A 23665-nucleotide genomic window follows, 5' to 3' on the forward strand; every position below is an offset into this window, starting at 1 on the left:
CCTGGATCCCTGGCAGTGTCCCAGGCCAGGCTGGACATTGGGGCTTGGAGCAGCCTGGGACAGTGAAGGTGTCCCTGCCCATGGCAGGGGGTGGGATGGGATGGACTTTAAGATCCTTCCCACCCAAACCCATCTGTGATTCCAGGCTCTATTGCTCTGTAACTTATTTCTAATTTTGGACTTTCCAATAACATTAATACCCACCTTGAGGAAGACTCTTGACTTCTTTCACACTTCCACGTTTGGAGATGAGATGTAAACAGACACCTGAATTTTTGTTCTATTATACAGAGGCCCTGAATTACCCCAAAAACCAGTGAGGAAGAACCCACACTCAAATTTTAAGTCACTTTGATGCACAATTCACAGAATCACAGAATATCCTGAGCTGGAAGGGTCCCACAGGGATCACCCAGCCCAGCTCCTGGCCCTGCCCAGACACCCCAACAACCCCACCCTGGGCATCCCTGGCAGCGCTGTCCAAACGCTCCTGGAGCTCTGGCAGCCTCGGGGCCGTGCCCATTCCCTGGGGAGCCTGGGCAGTGCCCAGCAGCCTCTGGGGGAAGAACCTTTCCCTGATATCCACCTAAACCTCCTGACACAGCTCCAGTCACTCCCTGGGTCCTGTCTCTGGTGACCACAGAGAAAAGCTAAAGAATACAAATCCTAAAGAATAAAGGAGTGTAAGTCAAAAGACAACATATTTGTAATTGCATTTTTGCCAGCCTGGCTCCCAAATTCTCCATTTAAAAGCATCATAATCGGAGTAAGAGCAACCTGAGGCAATCAGGAGGGAACAGAAGGGAGCTGGAGCCTTCTGGGCCACCTTTGCACTGAATTAAGGAGAAGCAATCTTCCAACATGACAGGCAGGGCTGGAGAAGCCTCCCTTGCAGTGGAGCACGTTAATGATGAAATGATTAATGGCAGCTCTTCCTTCAGAAGGAGACATAAAAGCCCTGACAGACAGCTGTGGATGGGCACCGCTGCCAGTTTGCAAACACTCCTCCTCACTCCCAGAGGAGGTGAAGCAAGAGTGTGGTAATGAAACTGCACATAGTGAAATGGTAGCTAAATGAGTTTAAATTGATTTATGTTAGCTTTTGTAAAGATTATTTGGTATCTGGAAAGTGCTACCCATGTGAAATAATGCAGATAATCCTTAAGATCCCTGTCTAATGGCACTCCCACTGAATATTTATATTCCTCACCATGGGAATGAGTACCATAATGGGGACCATTTTTGTTTTATTAGGGATGAATATTTAAATTAATCTGCTATTTGCCTAAACAATTAGCCGCCTCTGTTTGTTTACACAAAGCCAAAACTGCAATTAGGCTTCCATCAAAAAGATAAGTCCCGACTAAAACTGTCCCGACGGAGTCGTAAGGGCTCAGAGCAGAACTTCCCAAAATTACTTCTTAGCATAATGGTAATTATGTTAATTGCTTGAAAGGTAAATAACTGCTGAACTGGGTTTGCAAAGCAGACTGGTTGCACACACTCAGCTTAAAACCAGTTAACAAATCCAAATGGGCAGCACAGGCTCCATCCCCTCCACCCCACACCAGGGCTGAGCTGAGGCACCTCTTCCCTAAACAAAGGGATGGGGAAGAGAGAGATGATTGAACCAGGCAAAGATGATTGAACCAGGCAAAAAGCCCCACCAGCGATAGAGTGACAGCAGAACATGGGTGTTAGAACTGGACTTCTGTGTCACACCACGGATTTGGCTGCCAGGCTCCTCCAAGCAGGAGGATTTTTGATTTTTTTTCAGCAGTATGTTTACCCCAGTTCAAGACCAGGTTCATGAAGGGGGAAAAGCGAAGCTGATTTGTTTTCAGTGAAGCCTTTTGTTTACACATCTCTGTGCTGAGCATTTCAAAGGTCTGACAGTGTCTTAATGGATGAGAGTTCTGGAAAATAACAAAAATACTCTGACCACAGGAGCAAACTGGGAAACCCAGAGCTCAGGGTTCTGCTCTCTAACTTTGGGCAACAAGTCACTAATAATTATTATCATTACTATTATTACTATTACTGTTATTATTATTATTATTGCTGCACCTCAAACATGACAAAGAGGTGACAGAGAAATAATAAAATGCAATAATAAAACTGCTTCAAGACAGGTACTTTTTTGTTTTTTTAACCAGATATTCAACAGCAAAATCTGTCCAAAATAAAAGGTTTTAACCAGGCAAAAACAGAGCGTGAAACATCTGATACATGATATGGGCAATACATTCCTGGTAATATAAGAAAAAAAAAGTGACTTGTAAGGTCCCAAATTCACATGTAATGAAGGAGCACGAAGTAAAGAGTAACAAGGAGAGTTCAAAGAATATCCTGAGTTGGAAGGGACCCACAAGGATCGTGACAGAAGGAAAACAGAAAAAGCAAACACTCCACTGGATTTATAAATAGGTAAAGCTGCTACAAGGGCTAAAAGTGCTGCTCAGAATATTCTGCATTTCACTACAGAAACAGCAAAAGGTATTTATGGGCGTGCAAGTCTTTGCAGCAGTCAATCATGTTTGGGTAAGAGCAAAAAATCCTCCACCATTCCAGTTCAGGTTATTAGTGTGGCAGCATAAAAAAAATCAGGCTAAGATTTAGCAGTGCAGATGAGATCACTGCTCTCCACAGTCTGTCTTCCTGCCTCCAGCACTGCCCAGTGCCTCATTTCCACAGCAATTCCTCTGCTAAGGTGAAGTTAAGGTTGCAACCATACGTTATCTGTTTTTTATCTTGAATACTGGAATCTTGAAAGTGTTAGAAGGTCATTAAATCAAAATTATAAGCAGCACTTTCACGGCACGCTAAAATCTGCACCATAATCATGATTATTCCAACTGAACTCCAACAATAACTCCCCAAAATTACTCAGAATTATGAGCAAGCTGGAAAATCATCCTGGCTCAAGAGAACAAGGGCAAGAAGCTGCTGCTGCTGCTGTAATGCTGACACTCGACATGACAATCACTGCACCAGCCTTGTTTATACACTCTGCCCCAGATCCGACAAAAAAGTCAACTCCCAACCCAATATATTTTTGAACTGTGGCCTGATGAAAGGTCCATTGATTGCAATTCCCTCCAGGTTGGAAGGTACTTGGAGAAAACACTGAGCATGAGCCTGTTGTGCCTCAGAGAGTGCAGTGCTGATCCTGACTGATCGCCCAATTTCGGCAGCACCAGCCAGCCTTGCACAGCTCTTGCTGCGTCAAAGGTGGGGGGCTGGAGGCTCCTCTCCCTCCATCAGCAGGGCTGGGAGCACAAAAGGCATCCTGCAAAAGCAGCTGTTACATCTATTTCCCCTCAGGTTTCTCTCTGCATTTGCTACAAAATTAAAACAAAACCAACTATCTCTCTTCCTGTAAAATCCCCTAATCCTCCGACAGGGAAAGGCAGCACAAACACAGAGGGAAACAGAGTTAAATCTCATTTGTAAATATTATCCTGGCTGTGTCTGGCAGCGTCACAGAGCCTGTCTGAGCCCCTCCTGAGCTGGGCACAGCACAGGGCACTGCCCACCTGAGCTGCCTGCTCCAGGAGGTTGGGATGGGAGGGCTGGATTTGGGCGTGGAGGATCCCAGCTCAGATCCTGAAGTCCCATTGCATCAGCTCTTGTGTGTTAAAACCAGCATTTGCTGTCAGCTAGGGGCTGCTGCCAGCTTTGGAAAAGATGTAAAGCAATTTACACGTGCGTTATCTGAAAAATAAATTTAAAGAACCAGAATTTTGTCTGTGCTGGAGCACGGAACCCAAACGTGCTCGTGGTTTTCACACTCATTCACTTCAGCTTCTAAACACAACTGCGTGGGAAGGCCAGAAGCTGCTGAACTCACATCATCTCCACGATGTTTGTCCTGTTTCAGAGTTGTGGTCTTGCCACTTCTACCCCGATCTGAACAAAATAAAACTCTCTTTTACCTTTTGAAAACTCTTGGACTTGATGATCCTTGTGGGTCCCTTCAACTCTGGCTGCTCTGTGATTCTATGGCTCCTTAGAGGTGTTTTTTTTTACTCCAAAGTAGGAACATTAATTTATTTATAATTTTCAGCTATATCATATCTCTATGAAGTACAAGCAGTATAAGAAAAGCATGGGTGGAAATGAGCAGCGGCCTGGAGTATCGAAACTTCTTATTGTGAATTCTGAGTTTTCCCTAAAAACATTTCTACTCAGAGGAGCCAATTTAACCTTAGCAGACACTTGAAGTTCATTAACCAACAGTTTACATTTAATTTTTACTTCCAGCAGGTACTGAGGGTACAAAGCAGTGAGAGATCAGTGATAAGATCAGTGATAAGAGCCTTGCCTTCACCCTACCATTACCACACCAGTTCCCACCAAACGCCCCCAGATTTTACCTCCACCATGTGATACCAACCCTGGGCAGTCCCTCAGAGAAGGCACAGACCCTATTTCATTCCCAGCATGGGGAATGGGATGACTGGGATGGGAAACCACACTCTTGCTCACCCAAACCAAGAAGTTTGCACCCACAGCCACCAATGGCAATAAATAAATAGCCCAGCCCCTGCTCCTGTAGTTTCCTTCTAACACTTTTTCCTTCACTCCAGCCAGCCTGGAATGCTCCCGCTCTCTAGGAGCACTCAGGGCAAGGCACCAAACCCACCACTCTGCAAAGAGGGTACAGAAGGGACAACACCCCCAGGCAGCTTTAGGGGCATCAGAAAGGACAAGTGCACAGAATTCCAGTCCCAAAAAGCAGCGCTGCCAGAATTCCCCTCCTGGAGCCTGCGGCAGGCAGCAGCACTTCTGATCCCTGCAGCAACCACCTTCCCTTGCTCCATGGAGTGGCTCTGCAGCTTGTGAAGGGCCACCAGCTCCTCACAGTGGGTCTGAGGGGGCACAAGCAGGGCAGCAGGACCGTGTCCCCTGCCGTGGCTGCACCAGGGTGGCCGTGGCATTTAAAGGACAGCAGGAAAAAGTTCTGTTCTCCTGTTGCTGCACGTTGTTTTCAAGTCAAACCATGAGACTCCAGAGCGCAGGGGGGAGAGGGGTGGCTAAAGGAGACTGCTGTTTCCCAAAAGCTGTGGCTCCCAGCCAAAGGCAGGCAAGCATGGAGCAGATGGAGTCCTGGCAAGGCCTCTCCTGTCCCTGCATTAGCAGCATCTGCTCATTACCCAGAACCCTCGCCTGCTTTATCTAATGCTCCAGGAAAAGCATTTTGATTTGATTCATTTCAGTTCGGTAACGTGCAACACAATTAGTGGTAAAATCAAACTGGAGCACTGCCAGTGCTGACAATAGGAAACAAGGCAGAAGAAATATGAGGCCAGTGGGTTGGAATTCAAAAATCACAACTGTGGCTCGAATTGCCAAGTCCCGTTGCCCCAGGTGTACATCCAGTGCCCCCACTGAGCGCTGGCACAGGCACAGGGAACTTCATTTGCTCCCCATCCATTTCTCCCTCCTTCCCCTCTCCTTGCAGCCTGTTTCTCCGAGGCTGGCGCCGTCAGGAACATTCACCAGGAGCCACAATCCCATTTTCCTTCAGTGCCACCGTGGAGTGACAACCCACTTTGGATAGGGGCATCCCGGGAAGACAAACCTGTCTCCTTGCTCTGCTTGCTGTGCCTTGGGAAGGGAGCTGCAGGAGCAGAGCAAGGCAGGCTGTGCCTGTCAGCCCTTCCCTGGGATGGGGTGCCAAGGGCAGCGCTGCGGGAGCCCTGCTGGACCGGGAGGAGCCGATGCTATCGCAACGAGCCAGGGATCCGCCAGGGAAGTCTAGACTCTGCCTGACAGCACCACCTCCAACACGAGCAGATGGTTTCTCTGGGTTAGTCAAACTTACAAACAAAGAGGAAAGGGAGCTGGAAAAGTACAACAAAGAACAATCAAACACATTATCTTCAAAGCCGCCCGCTCCCTCCCCAAAATTTAAAATAACTCTCTGCACCAAAGTGTAAATATGTGCTTTCGGCTTGCAGTTAGTAAACACTGCTAAAATGGATCTTTTTATTTCCCTATTCCCATAGAAACTAATCTATTCTGACCAAGGCTTCTCAAATCAGAGTCACTGCCATATCAGAGAGCCTATTAAAATTTCTACCCAAAAGAATAAAAGATGCCGAGCTTTATGCAAACTAGTTCAGTCACAGCACTGACAGCAAGGGATATGACAGGCAAAAAACCCAGACAAATTATTAGATTAGTCAGTGGGAAACTAGAAAACAAACAAAAGACCCTCTGCTAGTCATTGTTTGGCTCACTGGAAAAAAAGCCAGCACTTAAAGCTGTGTTATAATTTCCTATGACTCAAGTAAATAATATTAATAACACCAGATTTGCTGTTGTCAGAAAATGTTGCCTATACACAATTTTTACCCACAGAAAACCATCCCAGTTTGATCCAAGCTAGAAAAACAGCTAAGGATGTTGAGAATCTTAAAACACATGAAGCATTTAATTTACTTTTAAAAATAAATGTGTGGAGTAGGGATTTTGTTTGGATTATCCACCTTCTGCTTTGTTTTCACCTGTACAAACGCCAGGATCAAAGACAGTATGTGTACAAAGCTCTCTAAATGTACAAATATTCTTTATTTATACCCAAGGAGCCATTTTAAGTGTTAAATTATACATTTTAAAGAAAGATGATGGGACTTGAATTCTGCCTGAGCCCCTCATCTTAGGATCCCAGAACAGCCAGCACTGTTCAAACCTGGTTTTTTTAATTGCTGCTCCCACATCCAGAAGATGTTGGTCTCTGGCTCTTGTTGTCCATTATAGAAAACCTCTAAGGATATTTAAAACAATGCATACAACCAGGATTTTATGAGGGTTTCACTAAATATTAGGTCAAAGCTTCATTTCTTTAAATCCAAGTATATAATAACAACCCAGCACTGCAAACCAACACTTCAGTGCATGCACACACCACGCCAAGAGCGAGAGGGACGGGGATTAATCAGACATCCAAGTTTACCACCATCCCCGTAACAAAGCTCTGCAGCACCCCAAGGGAGTTTTGGCCAGAGGAGAAGGCTGGTGGAAGAATATTTAATATTTTTATAGCAAAACAAGTTATTTGCTTAAGATAGCTTGGCTGGACTACAGCCTGGCACTCAAGCTTTGTGCAGCAGCTCCAGTAGGAATTAAAGCTCAGTTTTAATGGGTGCTATGTTCCAATGCCTCCTCCTAATGCATTTAGGGTTATTGGCCAACTTTCTCACATAAAAGCAAGTGTGTGCGTGTGTGTGGATACACAGGATTACAGACACACAAAAAGCTGAGCACAGCTGCTTCATTTTCGTAGAGCCTTTTTTTGTTGTTGTTGTTGTAACAGGGAGGAGAGTTGTGGTTGCTCACCGTCCTCGTAGGCTGCCACAGCCAGGGAGCTGTTTATCCTCACAAAGGAGACGTGTGGCGGGGCTCCAGCCCCTCCAGGGCCCGCCACTGCTGCCAGCACGGGGGCTGTGTAGTCCCAGGTGCGGGTGTCCCACAGCCTCACCTCTCCCGAGGTGTACCTGCAAAACAAGGGCACTGCTCACCCCACAGCATCTGAAAAGAGATGGCTGGAGCAGAAGGGAGGAAGACAAACGGGTTAAAACAGCTCCCAGACTGATCCTCCCCCCGTCCTCTGGGCACAAACCCATCAGCTTTGCCCATTTTAGTCCCGTTTATTCCATGTGGCACCGGCTCTACCAAGGCAGGCAGGTGAACTGAAATTGGAGCTACAAGACCAGGAACAGCGTGGCCAGCAGGACCAGAGAAGTCATCCTTCCCCTGTACTGGGCACTGCTGAGGCCGCACCTCGAGTGCTGTGTCCAGTTCTGGGCCCCTCAGCTCAGGAAGGATGTGGAGGGGCTGGAGCATGTCCAGAGAAGGGCAGCAGGGCTGGTGAAGGGCCTGGAGCACAAGCCCTGTGAAGAACGGCTGAGGGAGCTGGGGTTGGTCAGCCTGGAACAAAGGAGGCTCAGGAGTGACCTCATCACTCTCTACAGCTCCCTGAAAGGTGGCTGTAGCCAGGTGGGGGTCAGGCTCTGCTCCCAGGCAACCACTGACAGAATAAAAGGACAGAGCCCTGAGCTGCGCCAGGGGAAGTTTAGGTCGGACATCAGGAAAAAATTCTTCACTGGAAGAGGGATTGGGCCCTGGAATCGTCTGCCCAGGGAGGTGGAGGAGTCGTCATCCCTGGAGGTGTTTAACAAAGCCTGGACGTGGCACTCAGTGCCACGGTTTAGCTGGTGAGGAGGTGTTGGGTCATAGGTTGGACTTGATGATCTCAAAGGTCTTTTGCAGCCTAGTTCATTCTGTGATTCTGTGAGCCACACAACTGAGCTACCACTATCAATATTGCAACTAACACACAAGGAGAGCCAGGCTCAAGAGAAAAAACATAATCAGGAACAAGCCTAAACTACGTCATGGCAAAACTTCAGATTGGTTCTTTTCAGTCTTTCAAGATTTGTGGTGCTGGTTGTGTTGAACCAGAGCGTTTTCCTATGTCCATACAAGCACCCACCCAACCTATTGCTCTTTATAGAAAGAAATTTCTTTTTACAGAAGAAATTTCTTGATGTCTCATCAACAGATCACCCTACCTACATCTCTGAAGACTAATTAATTAATTCAACTAAGTGCTCTCATTAGAATTAAGGCAGCAGTTCTTTCATTGCAGAAGGCTCACCAAAATATCACAAAAACTGTAGTTAAACATCAGCTTGTCAATGAGGAAATAAAGAAGCAGAGCTAAACTTTCCAGATAATAGTGAATATATCTGAGTGAATGAAGGTTGTTACACAGCAAACAACACATAAACTGCCCTGGGCCATCCACGCCCTCACAAGAGACTATTAAAGGAAAAACAATCACAGGCAAAGCAGAGAAGAAGCTGCTTCTACAACAGGTCAAAGACCACAGGTCAGTAATTATTTAAGGCCAGTTTTGACAAAACTGTGATAATTAACACTGTCAGATGTCTTCCTCTGCCACAGCTCACACTTGGATTCTTTTGGAAAATCAAAGGTGCTTCCTGCTCTGTCACCTTTGTTGTTCCATCCTGCTTTTTGGGGGCAAAGTATTATGAAAGAACAATTCTTACAAGCCTGAGAGGTCAAATGGTTGGGAATCTGGCTGTGCTGTGCTTAGAGGAAAACAAAGCAGTTAATTACACAGGACAAGAAGGAAAGGAAGGTTCAGCAGATGTGGGACTTGCACGCAGGTTTCCCAGTTCTCTGGGCAGTGCCATGCCCGGGGCTCCAGGTACTGGGAGCAGATCACTCCCAACAAACATCTCCTGGTGGAAAGGGTCCAATCTACAGAAGGGATTAAAGTGCCCAGGGGGGTGGGGAAATCTGTCAGGCTGAGAGAGATGCACATTAATCCCCTGCACCGCTCAGGAAGAGAGGGAACCGTGTCCTTGTCACCTGCCTGCTCTGCTGGGCTTTACAGGGGAACACGCAGGGAAATGAGAGAACAGGGTGGGACACTTCTCCCTCTTCCTCCCTCTGCAAACGAGGCCCAAACCCCCCTCTGAATCCTGCTTTCATTTCCAATTTACAGCAGCACAGTCTAAGAAGAACAGACCATGAAGGAAACTTCCCCAAAGCAAAATGCTTCACGTTGGATCGGACACGGAGTGCGGATCAGCTCACAACAAATATCTTCAGTTTGCAAAACTAGAAAGGGCTCGTTTTGCTTCAAAATCTGGAGAAAACCCACAACAGGACAGGTGATTGCACAGATCTGCTGCAGTCCCCTTCAACAAGAGGCACACAATGTTTTGGAAGTGTTTCAATTTTGAGCTGAATTTTGTTTCCTTATGTTAGGGTTGGTTGGGGTCGTGTTTTCAAGCTTCTCCTGACTGCCAAGAGCAGCAGATTCCTCCCAAGGGAAGCCAAAATACTCTTGTCACTGAAAAGTGAGTTTCAGGGGAGACATAAAACACTGGTAGAATGGGTAGAACTCAGTGACACAATATTTGTTTTCATGTCTAAATAAACAAGGAAGAACAGCATCTCCTCCTAGTGTAGCTCTCACATAGTCCAGGCTGGAGATGTAAAAAGAAAGAGATGGACAAAATGGCAGGAGAAGAAGAGAGACCCAGGGCTGGATAATTCTCAGGGCACACTGCATCTGATTTCCCTACACAGCACAGAACACAAGGGACCCACCAAAAATAACAGTGCAATGACTGCAATCCTGGAATTAGAGATCCAACATCACAGTACCACAGCAAACCCTTCAATTAATTTTATCTCAAAATTCAATCAAGTCAAAATTTAGTTTGAACCGTTCTTTGTTCACTAAGAGCCACCTGAACCACCTCTAAGCCAAGCTCAAACTGGAGCAGCACCACCAAACACTCCTGACCATTAATTTGAAATCAATTTAACTCGAATTCTGATGTGTTTGTGCTGGGACCTGTGTGTTTGGCAGGCTCTGCATCAGCCCACCCTGCAGCCTCCTCCTCCCTGAGGGCTCAGCACATGCTGGAGAGCTCTCCCTCCAATGCCACAAAGCCGCTGTGCTCTCCCAGCCCTTGCCAGGACCTGCAGGACACCAGAGCTTGTCCACTTGTGCCCCAGTGGGCTCAGACACTGCCCAACCATCCCTGAGAGCATCCTGGCCTTGGTGCTCCCTGCAGTCCTGTCGTGACACAGACCAGGGAGACTCCATGTGCCAGGAGAGCCCTGCAAGAGCCCACCAAACCTCCCCCGTGGCTGTCCAGAAATCCCCGCAGTGCCAGCACAGGAGAAGCTCCTCAGGAGGGTTCCTAAGGCTTCCTGCACCCCTCCTCCCTCATTTCCCACCATTCCCACCCTTTCCAGTGCAGTCCCACGCAGCAAAGCTGAAGGATTGGGAGAGATGTTCCACAAGACCATGGTGGGAACACAAGTGGAGCTCCAGGTCTGGGCAGGGAACCAGCCTGGGGAAATGGGAGACATAAACCAGCTCCTCCACTGCCCATTTCCAGTGTGCACTGGGCCTGCACCAGGACTGAACTGGAAGAATTTCAAACACAGATGAATCCAATTCAGGAGGAGAAAAAAAAAAATTTAATGGTTCAGCTCGCCGCTTTTAATGCTGTTGTAAAGAGCACCACACTTTCAATTTGTAACCACAACAAAAGGCTTTCAAACTATTAAAGCATTGCCTTGCTGTAAAAAAATAAAAAGGCTGCTTTATTGCAGATAATTGGCAAATCTGCCCTATCAATAGAGATGGCTGGAGAGAAGAACACACTGCACTATTTCTAGGTAATTTCAAAATCTCTATTCATTTCCCACCACAACTTTTACATTTTGTCCTGAAAACTTCATTGGGATCACTCAATGAAATAACCCCAGATGCAAGTCCTGCCCAAGAACAAGCACAGCACTCCAAACCCCCTCAGTTACTGATTTTTCTACCAAGATGGCAATGAAATGCCCACTTAGCTTTCTGCTGGAGTGAAAAAAACACCCAAACCACCTCAAAGCTCCCTTCCTGTTTAATACAACAATGAACACACATCCTATTTGCTCTGCTACCAAGAGCTTTCAGCTGCTGCTGTTTTCCCCTGATGGGTGCCATGAGCTGATTATTGCAGGGGCAGGTAAATACTCCAACACCTGATACAAGACACTTGCACTGAGCAAACCCAGCAGACCAACCCCAAACCCTAAAATAACCCCCATAAGAGACCACACCTGCTTCATTTCATTTAGAAAGGCTGTCCAAAGCCTTGCTCTCCTCTCCTGAGCACAACAGGGAGCAACAAGAAGCCTGTTGCTCACAAGGCCAATCTCCCCCTCTCCTGATACCCCTTCCCTGATTCCTTCCATCCACACCACACCTGGCTCCCAGCTCTCCCTACTCACAGACACATTTCTCCTTCTCTGATGTTCAACAGAGCCTCTCCACCCAAGTAACTCAGCTTCTTTGATGGACTCACATTCCACTCTGCCCACGTTCTTTGGAATATTTCAGTATAGACACATGAGAAGCAGCAGCAGCAGGAGAAAAGACAAGCTGTATTTTTCTAAATATACTTCTCCTCAACGAGCCAGTTCTGTGGTTCTGAACAGATATGGATCTAGATGTAAAAATTAGCCTGGAGATTCAGCTTAAGCTTTACAGAGATGCATCAAAACCTTGCTGAAATGGAGCAACAATAGGTGGAATGCACATGGCACAGAAAAACGAGAAAATTAAATTCATAGACAATAAAAATATCTACTCACTAAGCAAAAGCATTCTGACTACTTTTTACTGGCAGTAATGACATGAACATTTTGCTCGTGCCCTCTCACATGAGTGGAAGCAGAAGGAGCTGGGGGTTAAAAGCTGCTGCTGCCCCACCATGAGTATCTGGGAAGCAGGTGGTGGAGTGCAGAGCACATGTGGGAGGAAGCAGAGCTGGAGGCTGGGCACGGCTCTAATGAAGTGGTGCTGAAGAGGCAGACGATTTCATAAGGAGAAAAACATCAGGAAACTGGTCAAAACACAGAATCTCATCTGAAAAAGCTCCACTGTGTTGGATAGCAATAGCCAGAACAAATTTGGGGAAGAGGAGGAGGGGGAGGCTGATCTCTCTCCAGAGCCCCAGATGTCTTTATGGTTGCCTAATGACAATTATACTCAACCAATTAAGACACTGCTATCACAGTTGCATTGTTAGTAAGCCTTTGGCCCTGAGTGTTGATGGCTGTCTAATTAGTGTTTGTGCAAAGTACAACTGCAACTAATATATAAACTGACAAATACACAAAAGAAAAACTGTTAACAGGAACATTTTCCAAACAGTCGAGACTCTGCTCGTTCAGTCCACGGCAGCAGCAAAGACAAACTGCTTTCCTTCATGGCTGGGGTACTGCTGGCACTGCAGAATTTCACTTCCAACCTGAGGGTCAACGAGACCCTCACTGGGTTTCTGTTCAGACAGGATGCTGGTGCCACTCACTTTTGGCGTTGCCTCAAGCACATCCCTCCAGGGCAAGGCTGGCTGCACCAAGTTGGGCTGGTCACCAAAGACTTCTCATAAAGCACATCAGAAACCAGTTTACATTTTCCATATTTTCTCTAAAGAAATTATAGCAAGGAAAAGGAAGGAGAAAGAACCCCCTTTGTTTCACAGTCAGGTCTGATTTCCAGAAGGCAAAGTCTGTTCAGTTTCCAGATACCTGCGGTGATCAACAAACCAAAAAAAAAAAAAAACCCCAACAACTTTGTTTCAGGCAGTCAGTGACCATCTGTTAATACTCAAAAGATCTTATTATGAAGTCCTTACAATGTCAATGCATTTTATTGAAGTCAGTAGGAATTTTGCTCCAGTAACAGTCTCTGTTTAAACAGATGCCTGTTGATAAGCAAGTCAAATAATGAGTATTTTGCATTGTCTTGCTCCAACAAGCACCTCAGAGCTTTCATCCTTATTCCACCAAAAGCAACTCTCCAGTCCTTCATGTGTTTAATTAAGGTATCAGTCAGTTCCCCCCTCAGCAGGATCAAGAATAAAGCCCAATTAAACATGCAAACCCAAGCCCAAACGCCTTCAAGTCGGTTCAAATTGCTCCTGAGCTTCATCTTCTCTCCAAGGCCCAAGTGAGGCAGTGGTAACTCAAATGTCCAATTTCAAAACACCTCTCCATCAGAACTGTGGCACGTTGGGAGGTACCTCAATCACAATTAAAGATACTGGAATTAAAGGGATTCTAGCACCTTCTTTGTACTCCTCTGAAGTGAGGGATAAATGATGGACTGCTTAGAAACATCTACCACAGGATGAGGTGCCTCAAAGACTGGAAGAGGTGAAAGTTCCCAATTCTCCCTGTGTTCTCATTCCCAGGTATTTGGATACACGTATTTTGCCAACTGTAACCAACAGGTAGCTTGGCTGAGGGATTCCTTAAGGAAAGGATTCAGGAAAAACAAATGGTAGCAGAAAAGAACTACTTTACGTGGCAGAAAGGAATATAAATAGAACAATGGCCAAAAATAAAACACAAATGGAACAGGGAAGAGAAAATTTTCTGTTACATAGCAGAAAGCTACACCATAAAACACAAGGGAAAACAGATGGGGGTAAACCAAAACCAGAGTTTTAAACAATCCTAATGCTGGTAGAAGAATGCAGAGTAGAAAATTAATCTCCCTGATTTCATCCAAATGTTCTTTTGGGTTGCTTGATATACAAGTGCTGCTATGAAAAATGTGACTAATGTGTCCCAAAATGGATCTGGAAGCACTTTTAGATTTAGCATGTAGGAAATCCATTCTGAGCATCCTCATGATCAGTTCCCAAACTCTTCTGCTGAGAACCCAACTTTCCAATTTACCAACCCACGCCCATCTGTGGAGCCCTCACAGAAATGGAGCTGCAGAGAGCTTCTACCTTCGTTTTCAGGGCCTTATTTAGGAAATTATCACTCAAAAAAGTGGGTTAAGCTGCTGCAGTGTGTAGTTCTGTTATGTGTAACAAAATTAACATTTCACCATCCTCACTGCCTCTGCCTCACCTTCTATATTAAGTGCATGCAAATGTCATACCAAGGGAACAGAAACAAGCCAAAGGGTTGTATTGTAAGGAAAACAATTTAATGAACAGTTATAGAAGCAGAAATTAGAAAAAGCCAAACTGTTTCTAGTAATTTGGTTTTTAAGGCCAAAAATCTCCCATCCCTTAGATCTAGGTTCCAGTGGCTTGCATCAGCCCAGGCCCATTAATTAAAGCAGCTGCTCTACCAAGGAAACAAATTACTGTGAGTACAGGAGAAAAAAATTATCTTTTCCACAAGAATTCAGGAGGAATTATGATGGAATTTGGGAAGGCTCAGCTCCATCAGCCCTATTATGTCACAAAGGACAAACAACAGCTAAAACAATAGCTCCAGTAGCAGACAGAGGTTAGAAAACACCATTTGAGGACGCTGTAAATCGATCTGTCTGCTTGTTGGAAGGAACACAAACTGCAACATGCTGCAAGCAGCAGAGAGGAGAGGCAGCACCTGAACTCCAGGCACTGCTGGTGACAGCCCAAAGAGTAAAAACGAAATCTTCAGGAAGCTTAGTAGAAAGAAGGATGGGTTTGTATGGCCTTAGTAGAAAACCAGGATTTACAAGCTCAAAATTACTGCCTGTGACTGAGAACACTGAAGGCATCACTGAGCACATCCCTGCAGCAGCAAACCCCGCATGTAAAGCAACAGCTCAGTGGCCAGGCAGGCTGGAAAAGCACCTTCCACAAAGAGTCAGCATCAGCCTTCTACTCCTGGTTTCACCTGAAAGGCTCTTTTTCAGGAGGTGACAGAAAAGCCAACCTGGCTGTCACTTAACACAACCTCACCCAAGTGCCGTCTGTCACCGACCCCTCTGAACCCGTGATGTCATTCCCGTGTGCAGCCTCCAAGGGTGACTCACTTGGAAAACAGGAGGCCTGACACTGCTCCTTAACAGTGGTGAGGATGAGTGAAGAGAGCACAAAAGGTTTGGGGAAGGCTGAAGAAAAAAAGCAATTATTGTCACCTTCTGCTTTGTTTGACATCTTGGCTCCCAGTCCCTGCGAGGGGAGGGAGAAACCTAAGAAAGTTGTGCCATCATACGAGTGAAATTTAAGCAATTAAACAAGGCAGGAGTTTATTCAGGCTTTTGGAAGTCTTCAGTTTGTTAACTTTGGTTCATTTTCATTACTAATTAATATTTTGGTTTCCTCAGGTCTGCACACTGAATTAAGATGCAAGAGCTAATAATAAATACCTTGAGAATAACCCACAAGCCCTACAGCAAAAAATCCAAATTAGATGAGAGCTGACTGAAGTTTTAAAAAGTGCAGTGAAGTATTTTCAAGCCTTTTGGGCTAGTTTCACACATCATTATGAAACTAAAGAGAGTAGCAAACCCAGCTTCTAAAAAGTCATTTGCAGGTCACCTTTGAGCAAGAGGAAAGTGGAGTGGGAGGTGATGGAAGAGAACAAAGGAACTCACCATAAAGGAGCAGCTACTTGTGTGTAGATGTTGCTCAAAATGACTTAAACTGAAAGGCCCAAATTGTTTGTGAGTGCTCCCACAAGACTCACCAGAATGAAGACAACTGCATAAAATCATTTCAGCATTTAGGATGTCAGCATGAGAAATAAACGTCCAGATTTCCCTAACTAACCACAAAGGATATTCAGCAAGTTCTTCCTTAGCTTCTCATTGCCTTTATCAAGCATCACTTGGGGAAACACCACCTGTGCCAGGTGTGCTCCACCCTGAAAGGGGAGGAAATGTGACTGCTGGTTTATCAAGGCAATCAGCAGATGAATCTCACCAGCCCTAACTCCTCAAATCTCAAGGAAAGCTGGCAGTACGTAGTGGGGAAGGAGGAAAACATCTGAAATTAAAATTTCAAGAGAAGCCAGGGCTGATTTCCCAGTCTGTAAGAGGTGCAGGGACTCCTCACAGCATCTGCTAAACCGGTTTGTGGCCAAGCTCTTCACTAACAGGCCACCACTCTTCCTTCAGTCAGGGAAAACTGAAGAAAAAAAAGGAAAAGCTGATAGTTTATAGTTCCGGGTCTTGGGAAGGGTGGTCTGACTCTAGGCCTCTTCTGTTTCTTTATTTTCAGAGCCACCAGCAGCAGTAAAGCCACCGTGCCCTTTCTGCAAGCATTAAAAAATTAACACATCCCCCTCACGCCCACTTGGTGTGGTTTTAGGGGTGAGCCATGAGGGGACAGAGGCACCACCAGCACAAGGCAAGGTCAGCACAGGGCTCAGGAACAGCCACAGGTGAGTATTCCAGAGCCAGTCAGGCAGCCAACAGTCTCACAGCATGCCACGGACATGTCACACCTCGGGATCCTCTGGAACAACAAGGTCAAGCAAGGACCAGATGCATGTTCTGAGATCACTCACTGTCCAGGAGGACCCAACCTCTGACTACATTGCCAAGAATACAAAAAAGTAGCAAAAAAGTAGCAATTTTACTGTCTGAACATGCATTTGCTCAAAAAACCCCAGATAAATTCAGATTTTAGTACAAGAAAGTGAAGCAATCCAGGCATTCTGTATGGCAAATGACAGCATCAGACACAGTGAGCCTCATCACCAGTAGGAATGTCTAAAAGCCAAGCAAGCAGCTATATAATTGCTTTAAGTAAGCTCTGACTTAGGGCTGAAACTCCATTTGAGTCGAGTATGAGGGGGAGAACATCATCCCTTTAGAGAAGATCCTTCGAGATGTGTAACCGTAGAAAGGCTGGCGAATACAACATTGATTGGGAGTGAGGTAACCACAACCACCACTGGCTCAAATGAAAAGGGATTCAGGGGCTGACCCAGAAAACAAGCCTCGTAACCACTGGGATGAAATTTTAATGACAAACACAAGAAGCTCTGCGTGCAGGCCAGATTGAATTATCTGATGTCAGGCAGCACCCGCGCGGCGCTCGCACAAAGGGGAGCTGCTCGCAGCCACCTTCGACTCCCAGCTCAGGTTGCACTTAATCAATCCTTGATACTCTGCCATCTCCTGGCTTCAGCTTGGGCAGCAGTGTGGGGAAAAGTGGAGAGTGCATGGAACAGGGGCATTTCTCTGTGTAGTGTGTCTTTGCTTCCTTCACAGAGTAATAAAGAGCTGCTCCTGAACGCGTTCGAACTGCGCCTCTATAAATCACACCCAGAGCTGCTGGTTTAAGTCACTCTGCCCACAACCTGTATCAATTCCCTTGCAGAAAGATTCAAAAGCTCTACAGCAACTAAAATAAAAATGATTCCACTTTGCAGCAGAATTTGAAGCAGGACAGTGAAGATGACAAGATCAGGCCCAGCAGCGCACGGGTTCAAATCAATCAGTGATTCCAGGCTTTGTCCAAGATTCCCAAAACACACCAGCCCCAGCATTCCTGCTCCCTGCACCTAGAACTCCTCTCTCCAACCAGCCCAACTAGAACTTAATCTGGCTACTGCCAGAAAAAGAATTAAAGATGTTTCTATAAATACATCAGCAACAAAAGGACTGCTGAGGAGAATCTCCATCTTTATTGGATCAGGGAGAAACAGTGACAAAGGATGAGGAAAAGGATGAGGAAAAGGCTGAGGGAATTAAGGCCTTCTTGTCCTCAGGAAACCCAGGCTGGAAGACAGGGACAGGGAGCAGAATGAAGTCCCCACGATCCAAGGGGAAATGGTTGGGATCCTGCTGCAGCACTTAGGACACACACAGTCCCATGGGGCCGGATGGGATCCGCCCCAGGGCACTGAGGGAGCAGGGCAGAGCTCACCCGGCCACTTCCCATCCTTTCCCAGCAGGGAGGTCATTTACCCAGGGGACTGCAGCCAGCTGTGATGCCCAGTAGAAGCTGGGCTGGAAGGAGGATCCAGGGCAATACTGGCCTGTCAGCCTGAGCTCAGTGCCAGGGAAAGTTGTGGAGCAGAACATCACCAAGGCAAAGTGCTGGGTCCTACCCTGAGCCACTGTCACCCTATGGAATGCTAAAGGCTTCGGGAGGAGTGGCTGCACAAGGCGGACAAGGCCCTGGGGGTGCTGGTGACAGCAGCTGGACACGAGCCCAGGTGTGCCCAGGTGGGCAAGAAGGCAAAAGGCACCTGGGTGTCCCAGGACAAAGCACTGGGCACCCCTGGGGCACCTCCAATCCTCTGTTCAGTTCCGGGCCCCTCAGGACAAAAAGGACCTTGAGGGGGTGGAGCGTGTCCAGGGAAGGGAACGGAGCTGGGGAGCGGGCTGGAGCCCCAGAATTGGCTGAGGGAGTTATGACCAAAAAACCTGCTGAAAACTGAGCAGCCCTGAGCCTCTGGTGCAGCAACTGAGACAGAAGAAAGATAAGTGATGTCCCAAGCCACTGCATAGAAAAACCTTGGGAAATGCCCCACAATTCTGGATTAGCATTTGCAGCACCACTGACTTCCCAGGCCCTGCAAACTCACAGCCCAGCTTAGCTCAGACACACAAGTCCCTCTGTAATCACTGATTATTCCCATGCAAAGCTGAGCACACAAGTGTTTGTGAAACTGGAGAGAGAATCATTAAACATAACAGATAATTGATATTTATACTGAGAGGAGAATTGACTTTGTAAACCTCAGCTATTAAATTACTTCTTCAGTACTGAAAGAACGCAACAGTTTGCTATTGATCACCAGATTCATTACACTTTTATGACAAGTTTGAAAGCACAATGCCATTAAGTACAATTTTATAAGCTGGGAGAGACAGGGGATGGTTATGGTTGGATTTAAAAAATAAAAACACAGCAAACAACAAAACCCCAACAAATTCCTCAACATCCTAAATACTTCCCAAGTGCACATAAAGTATTTCCCTGCACAATTTGCTGATGTCCTTGGAAGTTTTAGTTACAACTTGAAGTCCCCTTGTTTGATATTTACCATTTATCTCATTAAGAGACAAAGCAGAGTGAAGGACAAGCACTAAACAGCAAAGAATATAACAATTTTTGTGTTCTAATACTCTAAACTTTTCATTTACTAACCAGCCAAATTCAAACAGCTGAATTCTGATTTCCCCATGTTGTTTTATCAAATACATGCTCACAGCTTCGTAAAGAGGTAATTCATTTTTCAGAGAAATCACTGGAAAGTCATTTAAGTGAACACTGCTTTTTCTAAAGGATACACACATGCAGCTTTTCCCTCAGTGGTCTCTTACCTGCTCACCTGTTTTCAGGAACCTGAATTATTTAATTTACCACATCCCTGATGTAAATTCACCAAGAGAATCAGGAGATACTGGAGGAACCAGACAACCAATATGAAAAGAGCGTGTGGAACCATGTGAACCCAGCTTCTGTAATACCCCAAGCTAAACCATGGACTATTTGAGTTTAATATGAGATTAATAACCTTTGTTTATTAATATTTAAAGAAATGTAATTTAATCTGCATAACTCCTATCTGCTGCATGTTTGGATATAAATACAATGGAGAAAATGAAGGAAAAGAAGAGCTGGAGGTTTTGGCAGCAGCATGGAGACAAGTGGGGTTTGCTGTCTGATGGTTTAGGTTTCTACTCTCAGCAGTCCAAGAGCACTCAAAAGCATTTCCATGGATGAAGGCTTTCAAGGCACCTTTCTTATAACCAGTCTGTGAATTTTAAAGTATTTTAGAAGTAGTTTTCTCTAATCCCACAGCATTAACATGAAGTGCTACCATAAACCATGGAACTCTGGTACACCAAGGACAGTGTCCCAGCTCCCCAGGATATCATAATTTTTATTTACTCATGGGATTTCTGGAGGGTTGCTAATTACTGAACCTGTGAAATTCAAACAGAACACAGTAAAGCCTCACACCTATTGAGAGAATCACTGCAACCTCTTCCAAAAATTTGTGAGGCTCTTAAAATCTTATTTAAGAGCCTAAACCAAATGACTAGCTAACATTAAATCAAGGTCCAGAAAACTTCTGTATTAGGAAAAGAGAAGTTTGAGTTTACCTATTTTTGGGTGGGTTATTTTACTCCTAGGTTGTCTTTTAAGTAAGAATGGAGAAAAGTAACAGTCCTTCTAAAGTTATTTTTGTGTGCTGTGACAAGATATCCTTGTGATTAAGAGATTTTTATGGAAAAACATTTAAAAAGGGACATTTTTCAGTAGATTTGTAAAATGTTTCATACATTCTGGGGGGCTTCCACAGCAAAACAATAGATGGAGTTCATGAGAAAACACCTGAGCTTTTACAGGGACTACTTGTACATGAGATCACTTTTGAATAGTTCCATAAAAATTTGAGCTGCTGAGATAAGTTGTAGATAACCATCCTTATCAGTCACTTCAGGACAGCCTGTCTCAGGAACTGCAGGTGAATCCATTCTTATGCTTCAAACAGGTGTTGCTTTTGTATTTGCTAAAAGAAGCACCTGAGATTTCAGATGGTGAAGGTGGAGTGGGCATTACACAGCCTGGTGAACATGGAGTGGGCATCACACAGCCTGGCAAAGGTGGAGGAAGCACTACACAGCCTGCTAAGGATGGAGCAAGCTTTACACGCTCTGGTAACAGCAAAGTGGGATTTACACAGCCTGGTGCAGATGGAGTGGGCATTACACACTTTACAGAAGGTGCAGGGGGCATTACATACTCTATAAAGGGTGCAGGGGGCATTACACACTCTATAGAAGGTGCAGTGGGCATTACACACTCTATAGAAGGTGCAGTGGGCATTACACACTCTATAAAGGTGCAGTGGGCATTACACACTCTATAGAAGGTGCAGTGGGCATTACACACTCTATAGAAGGTGCAGGGGGCATTACACACTCCATTAAAGGTGCAGGGGGCATTACACACTCTGTTAAAGGTGCAGGGGGCATTACACACTCTATAAAGGTGCAGGGGGCATTACACACTCTATAGAAGGTGCAGGGGGCATTACACGCTCTATAGAAGGTGCAGGGGGCATTACACACTCTATAGAAGGCGCAGGGGGCATTACACACTCTATAAAGGTGCAGTGGGCATTACACACTCTATAAAGGTGCAGGGGGCATTACACACTCTATAAAGGTGCAGGGGGCATTACACACACTGTTAAAGGTGCAGTGGGCATTACACACTCTATAGAAGGTGCAGGGGGCATTACACACTCCGTTAAAGGTGCAGTGGGCATTACACACTCTATAGAAGGTGCAGTGGGCATTACACACTCTACAGAAGGTGCAGGGGGCATTACACACTCCGTTAAAGGTGCAGGGGGCATTACACACTCTGTTAAAGGTGCAGTGGGCATTACACACTCTACAGTAGGTGCAGTGGGCATTACACACTCTATAGAAGGCGCAGGGGGCATTACACACTCTATAAAGGTGCAGGGGGCATTACACACTCTATAGAAGGCGCAGTGGGCATTACACACTCTATAGAAGGTGCAGTGGGCATTACACACTCTGTTAAAGGTGCAGTGGGCATTACACACTCTATAAAGGTGCAGTGGGCATTACACACTCTATAGAAGGTGCAGTGGGCATTACACACTCTATAAAGGTGCAGTGGGCATTACACACTCTATAAAGGTGCAGGGGGCATTACACACTCTATAGAAGGTGCAGGGGGCATTACACACTCCGTTAAAGGTGCAGGGGGCATTACACACTCTATAGAAGGTGCAGGGGGCATTACACACTCCGTTAAAGGTGCAGTGGGCATTACACACTCTATAGAAGGTGCGGTGGGCATTACACACTCCGTTAAAGGTGCAGGGGGCATTACACACTCTATAGAAGGTGCGGTGGGCATTACACACTCCGTTAAAGGTGCAGTGGGCATTACACACTCTATAGAAGGTGCAGTGGGCATTACACACTCCGTTAAAGGTGCAGGGGGCATTACACACTCTATAGAAGGTGCAGTGGGCATTACACACTCCGTTAAAGGTGCAGTGGGCATTACACACTCTATAGAAGGTGCAGGGGGCATTACACACTCCGTTAAAGGTGCAGGGGGCATTACACACTCTATAGAAGGTGCAGTGGGCATTACACACTCCGTTAAAGGTGCAGTGGGCATTACACACTCCGTTAAAGGTGCAGGGGGCAGTGCCCAGCCCGGTGCTCACCCGGCCATGACGACTCCGTCGCAGGAGTGGACGTCGCACAGGACCCTGCCGGGCTCGTAGCGCAGCTGGCTCACGGCGCCCACGCGGTTCTGCAGAGAGGACACAGGGGTTGGTGCTCCCATTGCTTCACCCACCAAACTTTGCTGCTGGGAAACTCCCAGCTTTGTTCCTGCTGCTGAGAGAAAACACATCTATCCCAAAAACGCCCCAGCACCTTTCAAGCGGCAAAAAGGAGCTGCAATACACACCACCAACTCTCCTCTCCAACTTGCTTGAGCCAGGTTGCCATTTTTCCACAGCACCTGGGTCCCTTTAAGGAAATTCCCTCCTACCTTCCAGTTGGTTTTCAACATGTGTTCTCTGGCTCTGCAGTTTTTGAGGGCAAGCTTCCAGCAGGAATGGTCGGAGATGCTCGTATCCAACAGGTATCCCTCCTCCTGGCACAGCCGGTACCACAACACTTCGTCTTCTGCAAGGATTTTCCATGTCCTGCTGACCTAGAAATCAAGGTTTTTATATGGATCTCTCATAAATTTTTAAGTAAAAATTGGATTTAATATAAAACATTAAATAGCATCTGAAATATAAATATATAAATCAATACAGGCCTGCACTGAGACGAAATTCTTACTTAAACAAATATATTTGTTCACTCTTTATACAACTGAGTGAATAAAAACCCCAAACCTTTAACAAAAGGCTTGTTTTCTGTGGGTTCTTTGGGAAGTAACTGAGTTTATACTCATAACATGGACACCAGCTTAGTGGCCACACTGTCAACCTCCAATATCAGGGTACTGGAAAATTTTGAAGGGAAAAGCAGCAAGCAAACAATTAGGATGGAATTGTGAGCTTAGAGCAAAAAGATGAATTTATTTTCATATTTGTAGCTAAGAAACCCTCTCAGATCACAGCACCATATCTCTGAAGTCCCACTGACAATGCCCGATTAGGGCTATGACATTAGTGATTTATAACCTATTGTATTACAGTATGCATAAATAGGAATGAATTATTAAGTTTTTCAAGCAGCCTCAAGTTGCTGCCCATTCCAGAGAGAACAGCTTCATCACAATCAATTGTGGGCTCAGAATTAAAGATTCAAGAGGTAAGAGCCAACTTAAGTAGCTTT

At 45.8% G+C, this 23665-nt stretch overlaps 1 protein-coding gene across 1 annotated transcript in view; it reads right to left on the reverse strand.

Annotated features, from left to right (window-relative positions):
* FBXW8 (F-box and WD repeat domain containing 8) overlaps positions 1-23665 on the reverse strand; it is a 53079-nt gene that overhangs the window by 20580 nt on the left and 8834 nt on the right. Inside the window, exons 3-5 of the mRNA XM_039561031.1 lie at positions 22866-23030; positions 22534-22622; positions 7345-7502 (exon numbers count right to left, since the gene is read on the reverse strand). Of these exons, the coding sequence (XP_039416965.1) occupies positions 7345-7502; positions 22534-22622; positions 22866-23030 (412 nt within the window). The remainder of the gene's footprint in view (positions 1-7344; positions 7503-22533; positions 22623-22865; positions 23031-23665) is intronic.

Source organism: Corvus cornix, chromosome 15 (genome assembly GCF_000738735.6).
Source record: "Corvus cornix cornix isolate S_Up_H32 chromosome 15, ASM73873v5, whole genome shotgun sequence".
Classification (NCBI taxonomy): Eukaryota; Metazoa; Chordata; class Aves; order Passeriformes; family Corvidae; genus Corvus; species Corvus cornix.